Raw genomic sequence first — 25520 nt, 5'->3', positions numbered from 1 at the left:
GAGAAAGGGAGCAGCCAGGTAGCAGTGGAGCCCAACTGGCAGAGAGGACTGCTCGCCCTCAGTCCCCTGTGTTCTTTCCACCAAGTCACCTCTTAAAATGAAGGGCGCAACCGCAGAGTGACCGGGGGAGGTAGAGTGCACGTGCAGGTCCCGTAAGAGGGAAGGCCTCTTGATTTCTGAGCCTCTGGGGAGAGAAGCAGCAGAGAGAATTCAGAACTAAGGCAAGCCTGACAATACATCCTTTTCTTAAGAAGGTAAGTTGGGTTCCTGTTTCCTGGAGGGAGGAGGGGCTGCTACCCCCACAGTGCCGGAGGGGTGGCAGCAACTCCCAGCTGAAGGGGAGAGAGGGGTGGCTTGGGTAAGGTGGCAAGGGCAGGCGGTGAGCCTCCCCAGTGCGAGTCCAGGGGTAAGCCAGGGCCCCTCAGTGACTCAGGGAATGACCTTAGCCACCTTCAGGGAAACGGGCGCTCTGGGGAAATGGTGGAGAAAGGAGCCATGGAAAGAGGGACTCACCTCTTGGCGCTGCCAGACGTCTCTGTGGCTCAGGTGTCCCCCTCCTGGGCTGAGTGAGGGTGCCCGGGATGGGCAGTGAGCTGGAAGGGTGAGAAGGGCGGGGTGGTAGGGCCATTAGCCCGAGGCACTAGCAGCCTGGGTGAGCAGCTAATGGGGCATCTCGGGCTGGAGCTGGGGCCAGGCTGCAGGAGGCAAGGGTCCAAGAAGATGACACGAGCACAGGAAGGGGAGCATCCGGGCTTTTTCTGGGTAGGGTGAGGAGTACGTAGCCAGTACCTCAAAGGAGCTGGGCCGGTGTGGTCCAACTAGGACACAGCTTGGTCCCACCGCCCACACCCTCCACCCAGCCCCGCCTGTTCAGACCTGCTCTGGGCTGTACATCCTCTCTCCTCCTGTGGGCGCTCATGGGCAGGCCCCAGGCCTTACTGGCTCACACCTAGGTAACAAACCTTAGTCACCCACACTGTCTCCATCCAGTGATGAATATGCGGGATAATGATAATGAGGTCATCGCTAGTGGCCTCGCAACTGCTTTCCTCTACACGTACAGGACAGGCCGCAGGCCCGTCTCCTCCATTCTCCATCTCCTTCCCCCTCTGGATTGATGACAGGGGTTTCTGACCCTCCCAGTGTTGGCAGGGGTGAGGAGGAGGAGACAAGGGGTGAGCAAAGTAGGGGTCGGTGAGAAGTGACCTGGCTGTGGTCTCCACCCTGCTTCCCCCTGGGCTGTGTGGACGTCAAAGGGGATTCCTCCTGGGGCCACTTGCAGGGTCAACAGGCACACTCACTGGGGCACAGATGGTGCATGCCTCCAGCTGGCTGCTTCGCTTCATTTTCAGCCTCTGGAAACTCAGCCCTTCACCTCCCTGTTGGGCTCACCTTGCTTCCTAAGTGAGGTTTAAAGCAGCCCCAGGCTGTCTCTGTGATTCGGTCTTTCTATCTCTGACTATGTGTATATGTCTCTTCCTATCTGCCTGCCTCTTTGCCGCCTGAGACTGACAGCACAGCCGCTCCCTGGGCTTCAGTTTTCTTGAGTGTGTGTCAGTCACCAAGCCACTGCATCCCTCCTGCATGCATCCCAAGTTGCCCAGAACAGGATTCTCCAAGCAGTTTCCTGTAAGTGCTTCTCATCAGGCTTCAGGGGGCAGCATGGGGATGGCTCTCAAAAGTCTCACACCAAAGAAATAACCTTATTTCCTTTCCCACTGCTGTCACTGAGTTGATCCTTGGTTGCCTCCCTTCCAAGTCTACATAAGAGGTCCAGCACCTCCCCTGGAATACAGAACTTGCCGCCTGTTATTTAGTATTTTTGTCTTTGGGAAACCCAAGAAACTGATGGAAAGGGGGAAGCAATCAGAAAGGGTGTCATTTTACCTTCTGTGCCAAGCGTTTGGAGGATAGCGAAGCGGGCACAAAGGGAAACATGGGGTCTACATGATCTTCTCCACTTTGGACCTGCCCACTTGGCAGTTCAGTTCCCTGCCTCGTGTCCCCTGCTCAGAGGGCCTTCCTGGAGCCCTCCATCCAAACAAGCCCCTCTGAACTCTAGTCTCTGTTTTCACCTTGCATGGTGGCTATTCAGAGTACCCACTACTCTGGCACATCAGTTTCACTGGCTCCTCCACTAGAATGCTGGTCAGCAGGGGCCAAGCGTCTGTCTCCTTTGTCCACTGGCTGTTGCATACATAGTAGGGGGTCTGTGAAGTGAATGAATGTCAGTTGTCTGGGTTCTGGGAGGATGGTGAGATCTGAGGCTGGGTGGAGGGCTGCCTGGGTTCTGGAGTCCCTGGCCTCAGAGCTCCCTAGTCACCTGCTGTGCATGCCTCAGCGGTGCCTGTGGACAGCCACATCTCTTGGTCAATTGGCCATGAAGTAGGATAATGTCAGCAGCCGGGCTGAGGGACAGTCTGGGAAGGCACCTGCTGGTTGCCAGGGAGCCTGAGCCAGGCCTCATAAGGCTTGGGATTGCCTTCAGCTCCTTAAGGGGACACTGCCCTAAAATACTGGGGCACCCTAAAAACCCCAAGATTAATTAGGACTATGCCATATCTTTTTTGTATTCCAACAACTGGCTCTATGCTGGCTGAATTGACAGGTGTTCAGTAAATGTTTGCTGGATGAGTGGTTTGATGATACTGGACCTCGTTTTCGATACAGAAACACCAAACCCTTCCCCTCTCATTTAAACAGTTATCAAAGCCTTCCAGAAAAGCTAATGGTGCTCATAAGAAATCACACAGGGGACAAAGTAGATGGAAATCAGTGCCTCACTCTGCTGCAAATCTAAAGATGGCCATAGCGTTGCCTAGTCTTTGAGAGCATTCTGGTATCAAGCAGAGGGGAAGGATGTCAGCAAAGGAAGGTGGTGCTTTTGGAGCAACGGCCACAGGCCAGGAACTTGATGGTCATCTTCTTACTGATTGCTTAGCCACCCATTCCTGCCCTAGGACGGTGGGCAGAGAGGGTTCAAACCTGAGAAGTGGCGGGAAGCTGGGAGGATCTAACCAGAAATTTGGAATTAGTGAAACTAATCAGGAACTGGTGGGGCTGACAGTGGATGACAGAACATCTACGAGGTTTCTCAAGGCAGCAGGCCTTTGAGAGGTTCTTGCGCAACTGTAGTTTGTGACAGAACCTCCGCAGGTCACTTTTGAGAACAACTGTGTGTAATGAATTGGCTTCCCCTTCGTACATTCTTCAAGAGATGCAAATAAGGCGGGAATTTGTTTTTTAGGGACTTTTGGTTGTTGTGTTAGGCTTCTTGTAATTCGACTCCAGCATATGTAAGATTATATCTTACTCCTATACACAGCACTACCTACTCCTGTACACTTACTACCACCACACAGCAGAGTGGCATCTCCATTTGACCGATGAAGAAACTGAGGCTCAGAGACGCTGGTGAAGTTCGCCCAAGACCCCTTGACTAGTCAAGTAGAAGAGTCAAAACTCAGACTCATGCTCCACTCACGCTCGCCTGCCTGCGGAGCCAGGACTCTCCAACCTGCTGATTTGATAACTAGGGTGCTTTGACCCCTTTCCCTTTTGCTAGAGCTCTGTGATGCCTTCCCCATCTCCCCTTCCCCAGTCTGCCTCCACAGACTAGGACGAGATCACCGATTCTTTGAAGTGGTACTGGAGCCATTTTTATTGTGCAGCTCTGTGTTAGTTACATGTTTGTCCACGCTGTAGGTGTCAGACCCTGAGACCCCTGAGAGTAGGGGCTACAGTGCATGATCCTCTCCATGGAGTGCCCCCTTGCATGTAGAGGAGAAACCAGCCTCCTTGTACCTCATTTCTGTTCCTCTTTCCCTGGGCTTTGCCCCAGAAGCAGAAATTAGGCACAAGACCAGTGAGTGGGGCTATCAGAGCAGGAGAAGGGGGGCCAAAGGAATGGAGAAGGAGAGAAAAATAATATAGTGGCAGCCTGATCCTGGCAGGGATGCAGCCAGCTTGGAGCGGGGCTTGGGAAGGGTGGGTGGTGGCAGATGGCTGGGCGTGGCAGGGGGATTTGTACAGCACAGGAAAGGTGTTTAGATGAGTTTCTGGGTGGGAAGGAGAGTGGCAATGGACTCAGAGCAGGCCTTTCGGAGGGTTGGGGTCACCGGCCCTGAGAGGGCAGACTCTCTGGGCCATGCACAAATTTCTCTGCACCGACTAGGATTGCAGTAATTGTGTACATGTGTGTGCATGTGTGTGTGGACCGGGAGGCCATGTGACTTGGTGGCTGAGCAGCGGGGGCCAGGGAAGCCCCAAAAGTGCCTTGGCCTGCCCCACAGCCCCTGGGCACCTTGGGCTCAAGCAGTTTGGGCCTTCAGTGCTTGAGGGTCACGTATTCCACTCCTTCCTGGCTCAGGGGCTGCTCTCTGACCCCCAAATGAACCAGCTCTGAGTAGTGTATCCCCTCGTCTTCTGGAACATCCGGAATCACATTCTCATAGTCACCCTGAGAAAGCCACAATGCAGTAAGCTTGGCCTCAAGGTCACCAGCCTGCCAGTCTGCTTTCCCTGCCCATTCGATCCTTGACTTCCCCTGGGAGGCCAAGAGCCCAAGCAAGGCAGGAGCTGCCCAGAAACTGGCTGCAGTGGGTGTCCCAGCCTGGGAGGAGCTGCCCAGTGGGGCTGTGCCTGAGCAACCCTCCCACCGCCAGCCTCCACGGCCAGCCTCCACCGCCACTGAGTCCTCCACCCAAGGCCTTCCCATCTGGGATGCAGAGCTGAGGCCAAGTCCCCACCTCATCACCTCCTATAGCCCTGCCCTCTTACCACTCGACGTTTCTGCACCACAGAGTAAGTGACCGTGTCGTCCCTGTTTAGGGAAGGTCCCTGTGTCTCCGAGGTCCCTGCGTCTCTGGTGGGGAGGACAGACAGATGGCCACAAATGAAACATTTCACACGAACACTCCTCCCTAAGAGCGCCAGCCTCTCCACCCCTGATGCATTATGCCTCGTGCTCACAGTAGAAGTCAGTGTGTCAGGAGAGTGAATGTATGTGTGTATTATGAAGTGCTAACCTCACTGGGGAGACTGACTCTGGGCATACATGGTCCAGGCCTGAAGGAACAGGTCCAATTCCCAAGGCCGTTTCGTACCCAGGGGCTGTTACTATGCAGGAATGAGGAAGTGGGTGTATGGCAGGGCCTGGCTCAGGCCTGGTATGGGAGCGCAGGCAGGACCCCCGCTCTTCCTCCCAAACCCTCCCCAGGTGCAGGCAGCACCTCCCAGGGCCCTTGGTACCCAGTTCTTGGTGCGTCAGTCTCGTCAACGGGAAAGCGCAAGGCTGCGTAGCTGATGGTGTCTTCCATCACTGGATTGTAGCACCCCAGGGAGGGGGGACCTTCAGAGACGGGGGCCCTTCTAATCTGGGAGAGGGACCAGCTCTCAGCTCTCAGCACCCCTTTCCCCACCCGAGTTCCCTCCCCGCAGCCTCTGACCCCAGGCTTCCCTGCAGCACACCGGCTCCTGGCTTTGTTTCTCCCTTGAAGGCAAGGCCAGCCCCTCGGTTCATCCTTCTCCCCTCCTACCTTCTTATTCCTCACAAAGAAGCTCTGCCCACTAGAATTTTCCTGGAGTCCCTGCTGGTTTTGAATCCTCTTCCAGCTAAGAAATAAAGACCCGCTCAGTGAGGATGGGGGAATGGGAACAGCACCCAGGGGAACCTGCCTCTGGGGGATCCCAGCTGAGTAACTGGAGTGTCTTCCTGGAGAGTAAGGAGCGGGGCCTGGGGAGGAGCTCACCTTCGCTGAAGCTTGACTCCCCAGATTGCCAGGAGGAAGATGGCCAGGCAGAACCCCACTCCCATGGCCACACGCCTGCTGATGGTCTCCGGGCTATCTGATGGAGAAAGGAGGATCAATTAATAATCCTGCCTCAGTCGCATAATGGGTCAGGTCTTCCCTGAGGTGGGTGCCTAGACGGCATCCTCGAGTCTCTGCATGGTTCCTCAGGCCTGGACAACCTCTCGTCCCTGTGTGGGGATGTGGTGCTGAGAAAGAGGGAGAATCCAGCCCCTGCCCTCCGGGCCTCCCAGGGGAGGAAAGGGCTAGCTCCTTCTATGAGGAGTGCCTATTCTGCAACAGACATGGGCACACACAGAGCATGCAACCTGTGTAATGGATACAACTCCAGAGGGCAGCTTGACCATGCTGTCAGAACTTAAAAATTATATGTCCTGAGACCCAGCAATTCCATGTAGGAATTTGTTCTACAACTAGCCTTGCAGATGTGCCCAGCACAAGAGATTGCACATGGCCTTGATGTGGGTACTGGGTGGAGAAGTGAGGCAGCACCCACGCACAGGGATTCAGCACAGCCTTTAGGGAAAGAAGCAGGTCTCCAGACTGTGTGCAAAGTAGAGACCCAGGAATATCTTTCTACACAGTATTTCCACATAATACACCAAAGCTGTTTCCCTTTAGCATTGCAAGCGATGCCCCTCTAAACTTACAGCTGTGGCTCCAGTCATTAATCTGAAAAAGTACAATAAATAAATTAAATATTTTCCCTGTGTTTCTAGACTCTTCAGATAGCCTGTATATGCACAGATGCAGACAATCTCCAAGAGGTGTTATTACATGGAAAAAAAGACAGTTCAGGGCAAAGTTTGAGCTCTCCAACCATTTGTGTAACAGAGAAGGTGTGCACAGATAGACTATTTATGCATATTGTGCATGTGTGGAGTATCTCTGTAAGGAGACCTGACCAGCTGCCGACAGTGAGGGCCTTGAGGGAGGGGTAGAGTTCTCAGGGAGCAAGAAAGGAGAGGTGTCGGTCATCACGCTATTTACCCTATCATGCTGTTTTCATTTTTTACTGTGTACATATATTGTCTTTAATAAACAAACAAAAAAACACACTAAAATCTCAAAAGATAAAAACAAGCAGCCTCTCAAGGGAGAGACGGAGAGAGGGTCTCAGCAGAAGCTCAGATGTCTGCAGGGTGAGGCAGCCTGAGCGGGAATCCTCCCTGAGAGTCAGGACACAGAGCAGGCAGGAGGGAAGCCGGGCGAGCTGTGTGCGGAGCTGGGGCGCGCCTCTGCACACAGGATGGCGCCGGCCGTCCTGTCAGGCGGTCTGGAAGGCACAGGCACAGTGGTGGGGGGCCCAGGAATGGCCGGGAGCACAGGAGAGGAGGAAGGGCCCTTACAGTAGACAGTGAGGGTGCTGGGGGGCGACTGGCCCTTGCCCAGATGGTTGTGTCCCTCACACCGATAGGCGCCTGAGTGCTGGACCTTCACGGGATCCAATCTCAGCATCCGATCGTAATGTTGGAGGTTTTGGTTATTCCAGTCAAACCAGGTGTACTGGGAGATGGGAGGGTTGGCGTCGCTCTCACATGTCAAGACTGCCTTCTTCCCTTCCATCACCTCCTTCGGGCTGATGGACACGTGCAGCTTCCGAGGCGCATCTGTAAGGAGAAGTGAAATCAGGACCCTGGGAGCCAGCCGCCTGCCCTCTCTGTTCTCAACCTCCAGCTCCAGCCACTCACACAGCACTTGCAGCCTCCAGGCCTCAGATGTGGTCTGTCCTATGGAGTTGTTGACCAAGCACTTGTAATTTCCAGCATCTTCTGGAGAGATGGAGCGAAAGCTCAGTTCTCTTCCTTCCTTCAGAAGGATTCCATTTTTCTCCCAGAAGAAGCTGACATCTGTGGGACGGCTACTTGAGAAGTCACATTGGAGGAAGACTGGGTGCCCAGAATGAATCTCAGGAGTGACGTTGCCTGGCCGGACCCTGACATCTCTGGGGGCATCTGGAGAGCAAGGGCCTCAGGCTGACTTCTTGGGTCCCTTGGGCTCTTCCTGTCCCCAGGACTTCCTCCCCCCTTGGCCCCGTGGCCTGACTCTCGTCCCTCAATTCTCTGGGAAGATTCTGGCCCAGGTCCCAGTCTCCTCATTCCCATCCCACCTGGACTACCCCCCAGACCGCTCTGCCCAGCTCACTCACACTGGACGTGTAGGTGGACGGCAGGAGCCTCTGAACACCACTGGTTACAGGCTCTGCAGACTATTGGCCCAGCATTCCAGGCAACCTTCTGAATCATTAGCACTCCGGGGGATGGCTCCTTCCAGGGGCCTTGGGAGCTCCATTCATATCGGGTAACTGCGGGGTTACTGGAATTGTAGTTACAGAACAGGGTCACACTGTCTCCCTCTCGAATCGGTGTGAGGTTTTGAATCACTGCAGTTACCTCTTTGGGGGGATCTGGAAGAAAACCCGGACAGGTGAAGAAGAGTCAACTGTCCATAACACCATTTCTTTCCTGCTTCCTCTCTCCCCCAACCTGTCCTAAGTTAACCAAAGGAAGGTTCCCTCTTGTGTCTGTGTGAGGACAGAAACCCTGCCCCAGCCATCTGGCAGGCTGTGGTTTGAGGCAGGGTGGTGCAGTGGTAAGAGCACAGCTCTGGCAGAGAATGTGTGGTGCCATGCGAGGCGGAAGCGTGCTGTTTGCAGGTCTCAGTGCCAGTCCGGGGTGCAAGGCTGAGTCGCTGTGATACAGGCATTAATAATAATTTTTTTTTTAAACACAGCTCTGGAGCCAGACTGCTGGGCCTTGCCACTTGGAGCTGTGTGACCATGGGCTGCAAGCCTCAGTTTACTCATCTGTCAAATGGGGTCCTAGGAGCATCTAACATCTGGAATTGTTGCAAGGACGAAATGAGATGATGCCCTTAGCACATGTGGCGTGCAGTAAAGGCTGCTGCTGCTATCATATATCCCGTTGCCTATGTGGTCAGGATTTGGGCATCCCCATTAGCATATCTGGCTGAGACTGAGACATCCTGGAGTCCAAGGATCAAACCTATGGTTTCTCTTTGTCCTGGACTTGATTCAGTGACAAGATTCACTGTGTTAAACAGGGTCTGACAATGATGAGGTCATCATTTTACCCCAGTTTTCCTTGAAAACTTAGGACCCCTTCTGGGACTCAGCCACTGCCTAGTGACGGCAAGTCTCCATGTCCCTCATGGGGCTCTGGCATCTTGCACTTCATTCATTCAACAAACATCTACTGAGCCCCTACCATGATCCAGGCCCCGCTATGGTACTGAGAATACAACTGTGCACAACAGCAAAATGGCCGCCCAAAGAAGCACACATGTCCGAAGGCCCTGACACCTGCTGGCCACCCATTCTAGGGCTTTGAGTCTCTGCATGCTGTCTGCCTTCCTGCTTCTCCCTCCAGAACCCAGAGCCTCTGTGACCACTTACATTGAACATCTAACTCCGCATACTGGCCCACTTGCCCAGGACCAAGCCTGTTTTCTGCCAGGCAGGAATAATTCCCAGCATGCCGGAGGAGGACCACTGAGATCGGGAAGGCCCTGTCTGTCATCGCCGGCACTTTGATCCCATTGTGATACCAGGTATAATTTGTTGGAGGAGGATTGGCCTGTGATGTACAAGTCAGCTCTACTTTCTTGCCCTCCTTAGCTGGGGAGGAGTGGATCCAAACTGTGGAAGGTCCTGGAGCGTCTGGAAGCAGGGCAGAGGCAACAGGAGGAGGTGAGCAGAGGCCTCTGTTGCTCACCTCTCCAGGGCCTTGACTCCACTCCTGCTAACTCCCTGCCTGCCCCCTTCCCAGCTCCCAAGAGGCTCACAGTGCACTTGGAGGGTCACTTGGGACTTTCCTGGGCCTATATCATTGCAGGCCTCACACTGGTAGTTTCCACTCATCTCCTTGGTCACAGAGGACAGAATTAGCATGAGCGTCTGCTGCTCCCTGTGCATCTCCTCCTTCCTCAGTGGGGTCCCATCCTTGAACCAGGATATATTCCGGTACCCTGGGTTGCTGCTGATGATCTGGCACGTCATGGTCACAGACTGCCCCTCTGTTACAATGGCTTCTCTGGGACTCACCTCAATCTTCAACCTTGGGATGTCTGGAGGAGCAGAGGGACAGTGGGGGAGGGGACAGGGAATGATCAGAGGGTGTACAGCAGTGAGAAGATACAGGGTTTTTGTTCTGATAAAGCATTGGCCAGTACATAGCACACAAGTGTGGTAACAGTGGCCACTCACTGTCACCCTTGTCAACGAGGGTGGGCTGGCCCAAGTGCCTGGGTGACTGTTACAACCTCCTGACTCCTCTCTCTGCTCTGTGCAGCCCCACCTGTCCCCAAAGGTCTGTCATCCACCAGTAGCCAGCAGCGTTCCTAATACTGTCAATCAGACCTTGCCACTCCCCTGCTTGAAACCCTTCAGTGGCTTCCACACTTGGAAAGAAATCCAAAACCCTGCAGCCTAGGAGATCTATCCTCACAGTCCCTCTCCACCCTCCTGTCCCACCTTGGGCCCCTCGGACTCAGTGTGGAGGCTTCCTGGCCCCTTGCTCTGTTGCAGACACACCAAGTCCCAGCTTCTAGGCTCTCTCCTCTCCTTGGAATCTTCTGGCAAATGTCTGCCTGATTCAGTCTCTTCCTTCACTCAAGTTCAACTCAAGTTTTTCTTCCTCAGAGGCCTCCCTCCCTCCCTCTGTTCTCGCCCCATTTTATTTTCTCTTAATACACTGACCACTACCTACAGTTAGGTTCTACATTTCTTGGTTAATCTAGTCATTGTTTGTCTCCCCCACTGCGATGCTGGCTCCATGTGGGCAAGCACTTTGCTTGCTGCTATATCCCTGGCAACTGTAATAAGGCCTGGCACCTGGTAGGTTCACAATAAATATTCATTGAATGAATAAATGGGGCATAAATGATGTTGTGAAAAAATTCCTCCCTCTTTCCCCCAACTTTGGGGAACAAAAAAATCCTAACCACATGATACCCAAATCATGTCAGGGCTTGAGGACAGATTAAATTAGTTAATTCTGTTAGCCCACATCACATGCCAAAATGAATCTGTGTTCCGAAACACCAGGGCTGATCACAGGGATGGTGGAGGAGGGCTGGTAGCTCTGCTTGGTGCCTGCAGACCGATCGTGCTTCCTTCTGTGTAGGCTCCAGGTGCCCTCTGTGCTGGCTGAGGGGCTGGGGAGAAGACGACAGGGCCCCCAACCTTCCCATAGGAGCCCTGGGGCGACTCACACTTCACATCCAGCCGCACAGTTTCCTTAGAGAGTATCTTCTCTGCTTCCTGATCCAAGAGCTGGCAGGTCAGATTCTTGCTGTGGTGAATCCACTGTGGCTGGAATGTGAGCTTGCTCTGGGTGGAGACGGTCTTGGTGGTCAGGGAGGTTGAGGTGACAACAGACCCCTCCAGGGACCACTGCAATTTGATCTGGTACCCAAAGCAGGCGTAACTCAGAAGGCAGGTCAGAGTGACTTCCTGCCCCTCCCGGATTTCCGGAGGGAGCTGAATGTGAGGTGGAGGAGCTATCTCTGCAAAAGAGTAGGGATGGCTTGGAGGCCTGGGAAACCGAGGACCAGCCTTTTACTCCAGGCTTCGGCTGCCCCACCCAGATAATTTCAGACTGCCCCAGGAGTCCCTTGCCAGTCGGTTCTACCTCTCTCTAGGCCTGCCTTTCTCTGCTTCCAATTATTTTTGCTTAGCTGAAACACTGTCAGCAAGGTCTTAAGGATGCTAATGCTTCTTAGGAACTCTATTTCATTTATACTTAGGTCCTTCTCACTCCCTGATGTTTGCTTTCTAATGGTTTTTGAGATCTTTCTCCCCACCACCCCTAAGTGAGTTCTACCAGTGTGGTTCCACATGCATTTCTTAGCTTTGAAGGCAGCCCTGCATTTGTGGTATGTCTCAGTATTGGCGATATGCAACACAGAATTCCTTTGGGAAGCCTTTAGTAGAGGAGGCCTGTGTGCAGACAGTCCCAACCTTCCTCAGGGCTGGGCCACTCTCAGACTGCAGGGTCTGAAACTACATCTCTCACCCCAAACAGAGGGTTGCTTAGAACCATTCTCAAAGAAGCAACCTGTGGTTCAGAGTGAGCACAACTCCTTGGGGTGGGGGCCCCAGACCTGTGTTTGATTCGCTCTTACTCATGTGGCACTTAGCCATGAAGGGCTAATGAGAATAAATCACATTAATAACTTTAACACATTGGGAGATTTCACTTGAAAATCCAGATTTCTATCTTCTTTTGAAAAATCAGGCAACCTGGAACCCAGATTCCAGAATGGGCAGATGCCGAGTGGCAGGTGGGGTGCTGCAGGAAGGGCCTGTGCTCAGACCTACTCTCTTGTGCTGCCCTGGTCACTAGCTGGCACCCCTGCCTGGTGTCCTGTCCTGGGGGTTCAGAGTTTCCCACCTCCCTCCTTGCCTGTGCCTGACGTGGAGGGCCCTATCCCCCAGGGCCTTACGAGAAACGTTGAGGTCTATAAACTCCATCCATTTGTCATTCTTCGATACCATCCTCAGGCCCAGTTGACCACTGTCTCGGACGGACACAGAGTCGATACGTAGGGTGCAGTTATCTTTCACATTTCCCAGGAATTGTACCCTTTTTGGCTGAGAAGGTAAGGTCCCAGTCTTGGTTTTCTGGTAAAGGACGGTCCCATTGTAGGTCTTGGTAACATTGTCATACTTAGGATTGTGGTACACGGTCAGGTTTTCCAGGGTGCTTCCGCCCCTCAGGATCGTGTAGCGGCAGGGAATCCAGACGCAGGCCCCCTCCCAGGCGTAGAGGATGTGGGGGTGCTCAAACTTCCATCCCAATGAGTCAGAGAAAGCCACATATTCTGGAACCCACCACAGTGATTAGAAAGCATTATTGAGGGGGGCAAGGAGAGCTTTCAAAGGCACAAAGAATCCCTCTGAAGACAGAGGGAGAAAGAGGGAGGTACACGCACAGAGAAGTACATACACACATCTACCCTGGCTGTCCCCACCCGACCCCACGTGCCCTCTTCTCTGCCCCAGAGCTTTCCTCCCCTTCCAGCTCCCACAGACTTCCCAGACCCCAATGCCACCCAGGCCATAGTTCTTACCAAGGAGCAGGAGCGAGGAGCCAAGGAGGTGCATGGTGTTGTGTCTAGGTGGGGCCCTGGGCTGGGAAGAGTTTGTCTTTGAGCCATCTGGTCGCTTACTTCTTCCAGACGGCTTTTTTTGCTCACCCACTGAGCTCTGACTCCTCTTCCCCAGTCCTGGGGAGGACCGTGTCTGGTTTGATGCTGGGATGTGGAATTCCGGATGCCCCTGGGCCCTTTTCTGGGTATGCCATACCTCTTCCACCAGCTCCGCAGCCCTGAAGGCTAGTCTCTCTCTCTTCCTGCTACTCCTTCCTTTCATCCATCCATCTATCCAGCCAGCCAGCCAGCCAGCCAGCCATCATTTTACAGATTTCCTGCCCAGCTCACAGGCTTTGAGTGGCACCAGACTACTGGGAACCTCGAATGCCAGGCCTTGGCAAACTTGGAGCTCACCTTGGGCAACTAGTGGAGGGCTTTACATTGGAGAGAGACCTGGTCAAACCTTGATTTTAAAGACCAGGAAAAAGCAATAAAGCAATAAACCCAGTAATTAAGTATGATACCAGGAGAGCATTTAGAGGGGTCTGGCAGGACTTAGGATAATGTGATCTGAGGGTCCCACTTGGATGCCCCCAGGGGCTGGGTAGAAAGCAAGTCAACCTGGTGGGGACAAAGGTCATGCCTTGGGTGAAGGGGTTTGACTATTTCAACTGTGGCGACGTGGAAATGTGCCTGATCTTTCACTGTCTTAAGAGAAGTGGGAAGCCAGATTTTCACGTAAAATACGCTGCTTTAAAGCAAACGGAACGACAAACGTGGGGCTAGTCAAATAAAATGCATTTGTGGGCTGGAAGCAGCCCCGGGGCACCCACTGCCCCATCCTCTCTCGCCTTCCTATTCTTTTACATAGAATTACATTTACATAGAGTTAAATTTAAGTCTCAATTTGCATGGCTCCCTGGGGAGCTAGCAGGATGGCCACAGAGTGTATCTCCGGTCTCAGCACAGACCTGCACCCCTCCCACCTGCCCAGCCAACTTTTCCCACGCATCAGTGCCCCTCCAGCCCCTCCAGCTGTTTATCTCCTCAGGCTGCATGGCTCATTGACGAACACACGATCCATGTCCAGTACCCAGTGTAGGGAAAGCTAAAGGGCTTGCTAAAAGCAGGACAGAGATCTGTCCCAGGTGGAGTGGCTGTGCTGGCCTGGCCTAGATATGGATAAGGGGTAAGGATTCTGAATTGGGGCAGACTCTCCAGGCAGAGCCGACACCACCCTGCAGGTGCTAACGGTATTACACACAAAAAAGTCTTCAAAGTCACATCCATTTGAGAAAAGTTGCATTTAAAAAAGTTAAATAGGATTCTTTACTGTAGGTCTTTTCAAACCCCGTAATCAGCTGTGTGTGCATGAGACACCTCCCAACACAGGGTCTAGAGTATAGCACACTGCCCGCCCTTCTTCAGCCATGGGATCTATTTCATGTTTTCCATGAGAAACTGGGCAGGTTTTCAGGGCCAGTGTTCTGGGGGTGCACTTTCAGCCCCTCAGGGTTTCCACAAAGATTCTGGCAAGGGTTAGATTCTATTCCTCTGGCAAAGACTAGCCTCCAGTAGCCAGGCCATTTTGTACCCCCTGCCTGGAGCCACCAGCTACACCCTCCCTGGGGACTGCTGTGAGAACACCTGGATGAGTTGAAGAGGGGTGCTTCCCAGAGCAGGGCTGTGCACTCACCCCACGCAGCTCCAAGGCAACCTCTGGAGCCTCAGAAGTGGGGCCCCAGGCCTGGAACTGGGAGGCTGCTGAGATAGGGTGAGGTGCGGAGGCTGGGGACAATGGCATTAGGGCTGAAGGCTCAGGACAAGGACATGCCATCCAGTCCTGTGGCCTGCTCGACACAAGCTTACCGGGGGGACTGGCAGATATCAGAACCAGCCTCCCTGAGTGCATTCTTCCCTCCTGGGTAGCTGGTGACCCGTCCTACTCTCAGGAGACTTGCCCAACCTGGCAGGGGGAATGCTCAAAGACAGGGGTCAGCAATCTGCTGTAACATAGGCAAGACAGAGGGAGGGGGTCCCCACTGTGTTCCCAGCCCCAAGAATTCTGCCTGGCACACAGCAGCTGCTCTATACTTGCTTGCTGAGTGCCAAAGAGAACAAAATCATTTTTACCTGTTTCCTCGTGTCTTCCCTCTTCAGAGACCTTGCAGCATCTGAGACTGAAAGGGGAAGCCCAGCTAAGTCCCCAGTGCCTGGTTCTCACCCTCCTTGGCCACACCCCCTGCCTCTGTGGCTCTGAGGGTGACCAGGAGGCGTGATGATCTGGAGAATGGTGGTAGAGGCAAGGAGGGGGATGTGGGCTTGGAGTCAGACTGGAAGGAACACTCAGATATCTAATGGTGAGTTTTTAGTTTTAGTGTACAATTTCTACATCAGATAATTTCAGAGCTGGCTCCTCCACAACTTCCCCTCTATCCAGCTGTCAGGAAATGCTAATGAGTCAAACCAAGCAGATTAGAACTACCAACCTGTCGAAAAAGGCACAAATCAGCTTGAAAGTACTTACAGTTTGGTGACATCATCCAGTTATTCTCATTCCCCATACTTTCCCTCCACAGGCATGGATGGTCAGGACCTGGTCACTTACACTGGTGCTTCCGCCGTCCCTAAGGGTTGAGTGAAGAGCACACAGGTAGCAGGAAGGAAAGAGGTGACATGTTTGAAGTGCGATTGCCTGGGCATGTCTTGAGACTCAAACCTCATCACTTTTATCTTCTAGCCCCTGAATGTCTTTAGACCAGACCCCAACAGCAGGCACAGCCAGGCAAGTCTACAGATGACCGCAGAAGCCTCTGGGATATCTTCACTCCGGCATCAGCACGCTCTCCTGACTGCCAGCTCTGGAGAAGGAAACGGAAAGAGGAAAGAACGTCTTCAAAAAGCAGTGATCTGGAAAGATGGAATTGATGCATTTTCCCCTATTGCTTTTGCTAATTACAGCTAAAATCCCTGGATATTATTAAACAAGCATAAGAAGACTGAAAGGCGGAGAGAAGGCGCAGCAGCAGTTAGGGACCTCAGGACCTGAGGGATGATATGGCAGTGAATTCCCAGGGTTTTCCCTTTGCTTTCATATATCCCAGACTGAACACTGGAGGAGCCGGCCAGCAAATAGAAGTGGTAGTCAGAGAATCAGGAAAAGAGTAGTCTAGAAAGACATAAATCTTCCAGACAATAACTGCCCAACTCCAGCCAAATACCACAGAAAAACCTGCAGCTTCACCCCCACTCCTGACAGCAAAGGCTGAGTGGGGAGCCTCGACCTCCACCCTTGCCAGGCTATAACAAAGGACCCTAGGCCACTCCCCTATACCCTACGGGGTGCCAGAGGAGGCCGAATGTGGCCCTGGGCCCTCTAACCCCACTGGGCTCATCCTCCCCAAAATGTCAGTGAAGACCACGTGGGGAGCCTGAATACCCACCCTCACCCAGTGATGAGACAGTCCTCTGCCTCCTCCCTGGAGAGGTGTGAGAGGAGGTCCAACGGGAGAGTCAGGCTTTCACCACTACTCAGTGGTAACAAGCCCACCTCCTGCTGTGCAATCTGCATGGAAGCCACGTGGAGAACAGTAAGGACGTGCCCCTCCCGCTCCCAGCCAGGGCAGTAGTAGTGGACGCCTAGTGGAGAACCTGAGCTCCCATCCTTGCCCAGAAATAACAAGGAACATTCACCCACCCAGGTGTCAAGGGAGGCTGAGTGGGGAACCTGAACTCTACCATCACTTGGAAGTAATGAGATGGTATCCGCCTTCATTTCACTGGAGCAGAATCAGGAGAGGGTTGCTAGAAAAAAAGACTTAAATAAGATCCAGTCCTGTAACGTAATTCCCAAAATGTCCAGGTTTCAGTGGAAAAATCACTCATCATACTAAGAACCAGGAAGTTTTCAAACTGAATGAGGATAGAAAATCAACAAACACCAAGATGATGCAGATGTTAGAATTATCTGACATTCATCAGGTTAAAGCATTCATCATAAAAATAGTTCAGTGAGAAGTTACAAAGAAGCTTGAAACAAATGAAAAAAATTTCAAAATCCTAGCAAAGAAATGGCAAGCATGAAGAAGCACCAACAGCAAATTTCAGAACCAAAAAATACAACTGAAATAAAGACCTTAATGAATGGGCTCAACAGGAGAATGGAAAAGTACAGAAGAATCAGTGAACTAGATCATAGAACAATAGAAATCACACAACTTGAAAAGAAAAAGATAACAGAAAAAATGAGCAGAGCCTGAGGGACATGTGTGACAGTAACAAATGATGTAACATTCATGTCTCTGGAGCCTCAGAAGGGTAGGAGAAAGAGGGTGGGGTTGAGAAAGTATTCCAAGAAATAATGGCTAAAAAACATGTACCTAAGTTGACAAAACAAACAAACAAACCAAAAAATACCTACGGATTCAAGAAGCTGAATGAATTCCAAACAGGATAAGCCCACAGAAATCCACACCAAGATACATAATAGTCAAGCTTCTAAAAACTAAAGAGAAAGAAAAAAACTTGAAAGCAACCATGTGACCTATAGGGAGAAACCCATTCAAATGACAATAGATTTCACATCAAAAACCATGGAGGACATAAGGAAATGAAACATTTTTCAGATATTGAAAGAAAAGGAGCTGTCAACCAGAAGCTATACCTAGTAAAAATATCCTTCAAGAATGACATTCTCAGATGAAGGAAAATTAACAGAATTTTTAAACAACAGAGACCTACCCTAAAAAAATGGCTAAAGGGAATTCTCTTAACAGAAAGAAAATGATTTTTTAAAAAAAGGAACCTTGGTTTATCAGGAAGTGAGAACATTGATAGGACAAACCCATGGGTAAATACGGTAGACTTTCCTTCTTGAGTTTAATAAATTATGTTTGAAAGTCAAAGCAAAAACTATACACTGTATTATGCTGTTCTCAGTGTATGTAGAGGAAATATTTAAGGCAATTAAATTAAAAATTGTAGCAGGTAAAGGGAGGTAAAGTTCTACACTTCACTTGAACTGGTAAAATATTGAAACCAGTAGACTTTGATAAATTATATACAATGTAATACCTACAGTAACCACTGAAAAGCTATACAAAGTGATATTACTCAAAAACACTATAGATAAATCAAAATGGAATTTTAAAATATTGTTGGAGGAACCCACATGAAGGTAGGGAAAGCAAAGAGAAACAAAAAGTAAAATGGCAGACTTAATCATCAGCATGTAAGTAATTACATTAAAGGTAAATGTTCTAAATACACAAATGAAAAGGCAGATTGACACAGTAGGTAAAAAACATGACCCAGCTATATGATGTCTATAGGAAGATAACTTCAAATATAATTACATAGGTGAGTTGAAAAGAAAATAATGTAAAAGGGTATACCATGCCAACATTAGTCCAAAGAAAGTAGAGGGTTTCTTAAAAAATTAAAAATACTACCATATGATCCAGTAATTCCACTTCTGAAGGAACTTAAAATACTAACTCAAAAAGATACATGAACCCCAGTGTTTATTGCAGCATTCTTTACAATAGCCAAGCATGAAGCAACCTAAGTGTCCATCAGTGGATGAATGGATAAAGAAAATGTGATCCATATCTAAGTCCATTAAGCTAAGTGAAATAAGCCAAACAGAGAAAGACAAATACCGAATGATCTCACTTATATGTGGAATCTAAAAACAAATAGACAAACGAAACAAACTCGTAGATACAGAGAACAGATTGGGGTTGCCAGGGTTTGAGGGTGGAGAGGTGGGCACAAGAGGTGAAGGTGGTCAAAAGGTCCAGCTTCCACTTATAAGATAAATCAGTCCTGAGGATATACAGTACTGTGACTATCAATACTGCATTACATATTTGAAAGTTGCCAAGAGAGTAAAGATTTCTCATCACAAGAAAAAAACTTGTGACTCTGTGGGGTGATGGATGTTAGCTAGACTTACTGTGGTGGTTGTTTCACAATATATAAACATAGTGAATCATTATGCTGTGCAACTGAAACTAATATGGCAATTATATCTCAATTTAAAAAAAGAAAGTAAGAATGGTTATAATAATAACAGATAAAGTAGACTTCAGAACAAAGAAAATGACCAAAGCCAGAGAGGGATATTATATAAGGAAATGGTCAACCCACCAAGAAGACATAGCAACCTTAAATGTGTATGTGCCAAACAGCAGAGCTGCAAAACATGTGAAGCAAACACCAATAGAAATGAAAGGAGAAATAGGCAAATTCACAATTATAGTTGGAATCTTCAACAGCGCTACTTCAACAACTGATAGAAAAACTGGACAGAAAATCAGCAAACATATATAAGAACTCAACAACACCATCAACCAATAGGAACTAGTTGACATTTATAGGACACTCCACTCCAAAAGAGCATGATATACATTCTTTTTAAGCACCTATGGAACATATACCAAGATAAACCAAATTTAGGCATAAAACACACCTTGAATATTTTTAAATAATTGAAAACATATAGAGTATATTTTCTAACTAATTTGATTCTAATAAAATCAAACTAGAAATCAATAGCAGAAAATCCCCAAACACTTGGAAATTAACGGTATACTTCTAAATAATATATGAGTCAAAGAGGAAATCTCAAGGGAAATTTTAAAAGTACATTGAACTGAAAGAAAATAAAAATAGAGCATATCAAGTTTTGTGGGGCACAGCTAAAGTGCAAAAAGAAAACTTCTATTGCTAAATGCTTACATTAAAAGAAGAAAAGTCTCAAATCAATAATATAAGGTTCCATCTCCAGAGACTAGAAAAATCAGAGAAAAATAAACCCAAAGCTAGCATAAGGAAGGAAATAATAAATGTAAAGGCAAAAATAAATGAAGCTGAAAACAGAAAAATAATAGAGAAAATAAAATATCTGGTTCACAGAAAAGATCAATAAAATTGACTAATCTCTAGTAAGACTGTCAAATAAAGATAAAAGACAAATTGCTAATGTCAAGAATGAAATGGGCTATCACTACAGATCCTGCAGATATCAAAAAATAAATAAGGGAATGTTATGAACAACTCTACATATGTAAATGTGGTAGCTTAGATGAAATGGATCAATTTCTCAAACAGTGCAAACTGCCACAACTCACCTAATATGAAATAGATCATTTAAATAGCCCTATGACTCTGAAGGTAATTTAAATTGTGAAAAAGAAATCTGCAGGGCTATATGACTTTACTGGAGAATTCTACCCAACCTTTAAAGAAGAATTAGCACTAATTCCTACATTATCTCTTCCAGAAAATGTAGAGGGAATGCTTTTCAACTCATTGTATGAAGTCAGTATTACCCTGGAACAAACAAACAAAAAAGATACTAGTATGAAAAAAGAAAACTACAGACCAATATTCCTCATGAGTATAGATGCAAAAATCCTTAACAAAATATTAGCAGATGGAATTCAGCAATATATAAAAAGAATTATACACTATGACCAAGTGGGGATTATTCCAGGGATGCAAAGCTGGTTAAATATTTGAAAATCAATCAATGTAACCTAATATTAATGGCCTAAGGAAAAAAAAATCACATGATTGTATGAACTGTTACAGAAAGGCATTTGACAAAATTCAACACCCATTCATGATAAAAATTAGAATAGAGAGGAAATTCCTCAACTTGATAAACTACAGCTAACCTACAAAAACTGCAGCTAACATATCAACACTGACAGACTGAATACTTTTTCTCCCTAGATTGGGAACAAGGCAAGGATATTCCCTCTCACCACTCTCAATATTGAATATATATATTCAATATAGTACCAGAAGTGCTAGACAGCAGAGTAAGACAAGTAAAAGATAATAAAAAGCATACAGGTTTGAAAGGAAGAAGTAAAACCATCCCTATTTGCAGATAACATAATGGTCTATGTAGAAGATCCCAAGCAACCTAACAAAGAAATTCTAAAACTGGTAAGTCGGCCAAAGTTGCAAAACACAAGATCAACACAAAAATTAGCTACTTTTTTTATGCTAACAATGAACATGTAGAATCCAAAATTTAAAATATAATTCCATTTACATGGGCTTAAAAAATGCCTAGGTGTAATAAATCTAACAAAATATATGTAAGACTTGTATACTGAAAACTACAAAACACTGCTGAAAAAATAATCCAAGAAAACCTAAATCAATACCATGTTCATGAATTGCAAGATTAAATATAGCAAAGACGTCAGTTCTCAAATTGATATACAGATTTAATGCAACTCCTATCAATATCCCAGCAAGACTTTTTTGTAGGCATAGATCAGATTATTCTAAAGTTTATACAGAAAGACAAAGAACTGGAATAAAAAATATTTCTGAAAAAGAAGAACAAAGGGGAAGGTATCACGCTACTTGGCTTCAAGGCTCAGTACAAAGTAACTTACAGGAATCAAAACTGTGTAGTCGAGGAAGACAGTGTAGCACAGAGAAGACAAGTAGGGACTCTGTGGCATCTTACTACACTGACGGACAGTGACTGCAATGAGGTTTGGGGTGGGACTCGATAATATGGGTGAATGCAGTAACCACATTGTTTTTCTTGTGAAACCTTCATAAGAGTGTATATCAATGATACCTTAATAAAAAAATTTGAAGAGCGAAGAAAAACTGTGTAGAATTGATGGGGGGATAAACACATAGATCAGCTGAACAGACTAGAGAACCCAGAAATAGCCCCCACACAAGTATGGCCAACTGATTTTTTTACTTAGGAGCAAAAGTAATACAATGGAACAAAGACAGCCTTTTCAACAAATGGTGAAGGAGCAACCAGATATCCACAGGCAAACTTAAACCTCAATGTGAGTTACACTTTTTGCAAAAATTAACTCAAAATCGATCATAGATTTATATCTGTAACATTAAACTATAAAACTTTTAGAAGATCACATAGGAGAAAATGTTTGGGACGTAGGGCCTGAAGAAGAATTCTCAGTCATGAGACCAAAAGCATGACCCCTAAAATCTACAAATTGAACTTCACCAAAACTAAAATTGTTTCTCTCTGTCAAAGATCTTGGTAAGAGAATGAAAAGACAAACTACAGACTGGGAGAAAATATTTGCAAACCATGTATCTGAAAAAGGACTCTTTATCCAGAATGAATATATAAAGTACTCATGAAACTCAACATCAAAAAAAAAATCACACAATTCAATTAGAAGGTCAGCAAAAGACACGAAGAGACATTTCAATGAAGATCATATAAAGATAGAAAATAATCACGTTAAAAAGTGATATCACTAGCCTTTAGAGAAATGCAAATTAAGATCACAATGAGATATTTTATTAGTGAAAATAAAAAACAGTGGCAATATTAAATGTTGGAAAGGATGTTTTATACATTGCTAATGTGAATGTAAAATTGTCCTGTTGCTTTGGAAAACAGTCCGAAAACAGTTGCTCAAACAGTGGAGCTCTGCTATTCCACTCCCAGGTATATACCCAAGAGAAATGAAAACATATCCACCCAGAAACTTGAACACAAGTGCTCATAGCAACATTATTCATAAAAGCCAAGAAATGGGAAGAATCCAAATGTCCACCGAGTGATGAAGGAAAAGGAAATATGGCATATTTTGACACAATGGAATACTATTTGACAATAAGAAGAAATGAAATGCTGATAGATGCTACAACATCGAAAAACTTTAAAAATTAAATAAAAGAAGCAGATAATAAAAGGCCACATGTTGTATGATTTCATTTATATGAAATGTCCAGAAAAAGAAAATCTGTAGAGGCAGAAAGTAGATTTAAGCTTCCTGGGGTGGACGTGTTGAGAGCAAATGGAGAGGGACTTCTTATGGGCACGGGTTTATTTTGGGGGTAACTAAATGTTCTAAAATTGATTGTGGTGATGGTTGCACAACTCCGTGAATATACTTAAAACCACTGAAGTGTACCCTTTAAGTGGGTGGATCGTATGGGCAATTAGAAAATGGGTAAGAGACGCAAAGAGACATTTCACTGAAGAGGATAAACAGATGGCAGATAAACACATAAAAGGATGTTCAACATAATTAGCCATTAGTGAAATGCAAATCAAAACCATGATCACTGCATGACTATTAGAACAGCTAAGGTAAAAAATAATGACAATACCAAATGCTGGTGATGATGTAGTGAAACTGGATCATTTGTACAGTGCTGGTGGGAATGTAAAATATAGAGCCACTCTGGTAAATAGTTTGTGAGTTTCTTGAAAAACTAACAAATTACAGCTACCATATGACCTAGCAATTCCACCCTTAGACATTTATCCCCAAGAAATGAAAACTTATGTCCATACAAAAACCTGTACATCGTTGTTCCTAGCAACCTTATTTGTAATAGCCCCAAACTGGAAACAAACAGCATGTCCCTCAATAGAAGAATGGTTAAACAAATTGTGATCCATCTATCCCATGAACAAGCTGTGATCCATCCATACCCTGGAGCAATCACAAGAATTAAGTATTGATGCATGCAGCAACTCAGATGATTCTGAAGGGCATAATACTGAGTAAAAAAAAAGAATCTCAATCTCAAAGGAATACTATAGGATTCCTTTTATGTACCATTCTTGAAATGGCAAAATGATAGAGATGGTGAACAGATTACTGGTTCCCAAGGCTTAGGGATTGTGGGAGAAAGGGGAGTGGCTCTTACTACAAGGAAGAGCTTTGTGGTAAGGGAATAATTCTGCACCTTGATTGCCGTGGTGGGTACACACTTCTAGACATATAATAAAAGGGCTTAGAACTCTACACACACATTGTACCCATGCCAAATTCCTGGTTTTGCTTTCAGACTATAATTACGTAAGAAATAACCATCGGGGGGAACCGGATAAAGGGCACACCAGACCAATCTGTTCTATCTTTGCAACTTCCTGTGAAGCTATAATTATTTCAAAATGAAAAGTTTAAACAAAAACAAAAGCCCAGCAATCTCAGTGGGGGCTCCAGGCCAGAGTACATGGTCCCAAAGATCTGGCAGGGGACCCACTGGAGACTTAAATCCCTGCTCATCACCTGGGAGTGTCTGGGACCTCTCCTTGCACAGCTCCAGGCTTGCTCTTTGGTCTTGTTAACAGGAAGAAACCGGGCAGTAGGTTCATGATGTGCCTTGATCTCTGGAGGCCAAGGGCTGCCTGGGGAAGGCGTCCATGGGACAGCACTCCTGAGAGTGGCAGCTTCAGTGCCTTCGGTCCTCCTTCCATCTTTTTCTCCAAAGAGGTAGATGGTCCCTATGTTGGGTGACTTTACTGCCACACCCCACCTGACTCCCCAGGGGAATCAGTGAAGCCAGGCAACTAGGTGTCACTGTGAGCCCTGGGCTATCACCCCCGACGTGCCTGGGTCCCCTCTGGGTCCCCTTCCCGGGACTGTAAGACAGGGAAAACCTCCCAGGTTAGTGAGGTCACATGTGTGATGCCCTCAGCCACATGTGTAGCTTTTGACAAGCATGTGGTAAACAGTCCTGGGTTCAAACCTCAACCTGCCACTTGTCAGCTGTGACATCCCTCAGTTTTCCCTCTAAGGGTGATGAGGCTTGGCAGTACCAACTTCTGTACCATAGAAATCATGAGCATATAAAGGGCTTGGCATAGCGACTGTCATGAATGCACTGTGGGAGCTGTTATTATGGACATTGCCACTTGCTCTCTTGACCAGCACTTCATGGTGACCTTGAGTCACACACCTCTGGGTACACCTAGCCTATACTTGACAGAGGGGCCCTTGGAGACCAAACTGCTGTTCCCTCTTACTCCTCAAAGAAGAGACTCCAGACAGACCAATACAACTAGCAATTGTTTTTGATGAAAGTTTAGGATGAGGCAAAAAAAAACTCTATTAGATGAATTGTGGAGTAGCCATCGCTGGCCTGGAGTGGCTTCATCAATGAGGATAACGGAGCTGCCTGCCACAGGCATGGTCCTTAAGACAGGATTGGGGGCTACCAGGGATGGGCCTCAGCCTGGAGCAATCTGGGGGGTTGGTGGGAGGGGAGGGACAAAGAGGTCTTGGTTGTATGACCCTGACCTGGTGCCTGGACATCCTTCTTCCTCCTTGGAGTGGCCCACCCCCACCCCTCCCAACAGCCGGGACTGTGAGCCTCGCTTACCTGCGTCCCGGCCTGAAGCCCTCACCTCATGCATCCGTCCCCATCACTCTGAGTTACTGCGTCATGTGTTCTGACTCTTCCTCTGCTTGGGATTCCCAAGGGAGGTGTGCCACCAGCCTTTCCTGTTTTGAGCGTGGCCAGAGTAGAGCACACTTGTGTCCTCCACTCAGCTTGTTCCTTTGAACTTGTCCCTTCTGCTATCTTTAGCATCTAAGGAAGTGGCAGTTCCTCTTGGACTCCTCTCTTTCTCTCCCCTCCAGCATTGGCAAGTTCCATCACTTCCTCCTCCAAAATATGTCCTGCCCCCATCCCTTCTTATCACCTCCACTTCCTTTCTTGGATAGCTGCCATGGCCTCCTAAGCCCTCTGTCTGCATCTCCTGGTCATCTGTGCTCAATGTCCACCCAGCTGCCAACAGGGCCTTTCAAACCTCAGGCCCCTGCCTCACATTCC

At 47.9% G+C, this 25520-nt stretch overlaps 1 protein-coding gene across 10 annotated transcripts; it reads right to left on the bottom strand.

Annotated features, from left to right (window-relative positions):
• Positions 1 to 143: 143 nt before the first annotated feature.
• On the bottom strand, positions 144 to 25242 carry CD22 (CD22 molecule). Of its 10 annotated transcripts, XM_036929027.2 has the most exons (19): positions 25068 to 25242; positions 17344 to 17427; positions 16367 to 16727; positions 15643 to 15784; positions 15451 to 15550; positions 15057 to 15103; positions 12903 to 12963; positions 12276 to 12653; positions 11043 to 11336; positions 9615 to 9896; positions 9226 to 9489; positions 7960 to 8217; positions 7502 to 7765; positions 7160 to 7420; positions 5751 to 5847; positions 5538 to 5613; positions 5251 to 5375; positions 4780 to 4864; positions 3634 to 4459 (listed from the first exon to the last, which is right to left on the bottom strand). In XM_036929027.2, exons 5-19 carry the CDS (start codon positions 15485 to 15487, stop codon positions 4328 to 4330), a joined length of 2661 nt encoding a protein of 886 aa, XP_036784922.2. In that variant the 5' UTR covers positions 15488 to 15550; positions 15643 to 15784; positions 16367 to 16727; positions 17344 to 17427; positions 25068 to 25242; the 3' UTR covers positions 3634 to 4327. The 10 variants fall into 10 exon arrangements, 8 of the variants coding, with proteins under 8 accessions (XP_036784922.2, XP_057348768.1, XP_057348772.1 ...); XM_057492785.1 differs by having other exon boundaries at positions 15451 to 15784; XM_057492789.1 differs by lacking the exon at positions 15057 to 15103 and having other exon boundaries at positions 15451 to 15784.
• Between the last annotated feature and the right edge of the window lie 278 nt (positions 25243 to 25520).

This window comes from Manis pentadactyla, chromosome 15 (genome assembly GCF_030020395.1).
Source record: "Manis pentadactyla isolate mManPen7 chromosome 15, mManPen7.hap1, whole genome shotgun sequence".
Taxonomy (NCBI): domain Eukaryota; kingdom Metazoa; phylum Chordata; class Mammalia; order Pholidota; family Manidae; genus Manis; species Manis pentadactyla.
Note: the sequence above shows the minus strand (reverse complement) of the source record. Positions and strands in the feature narration are given on the sequence as shown.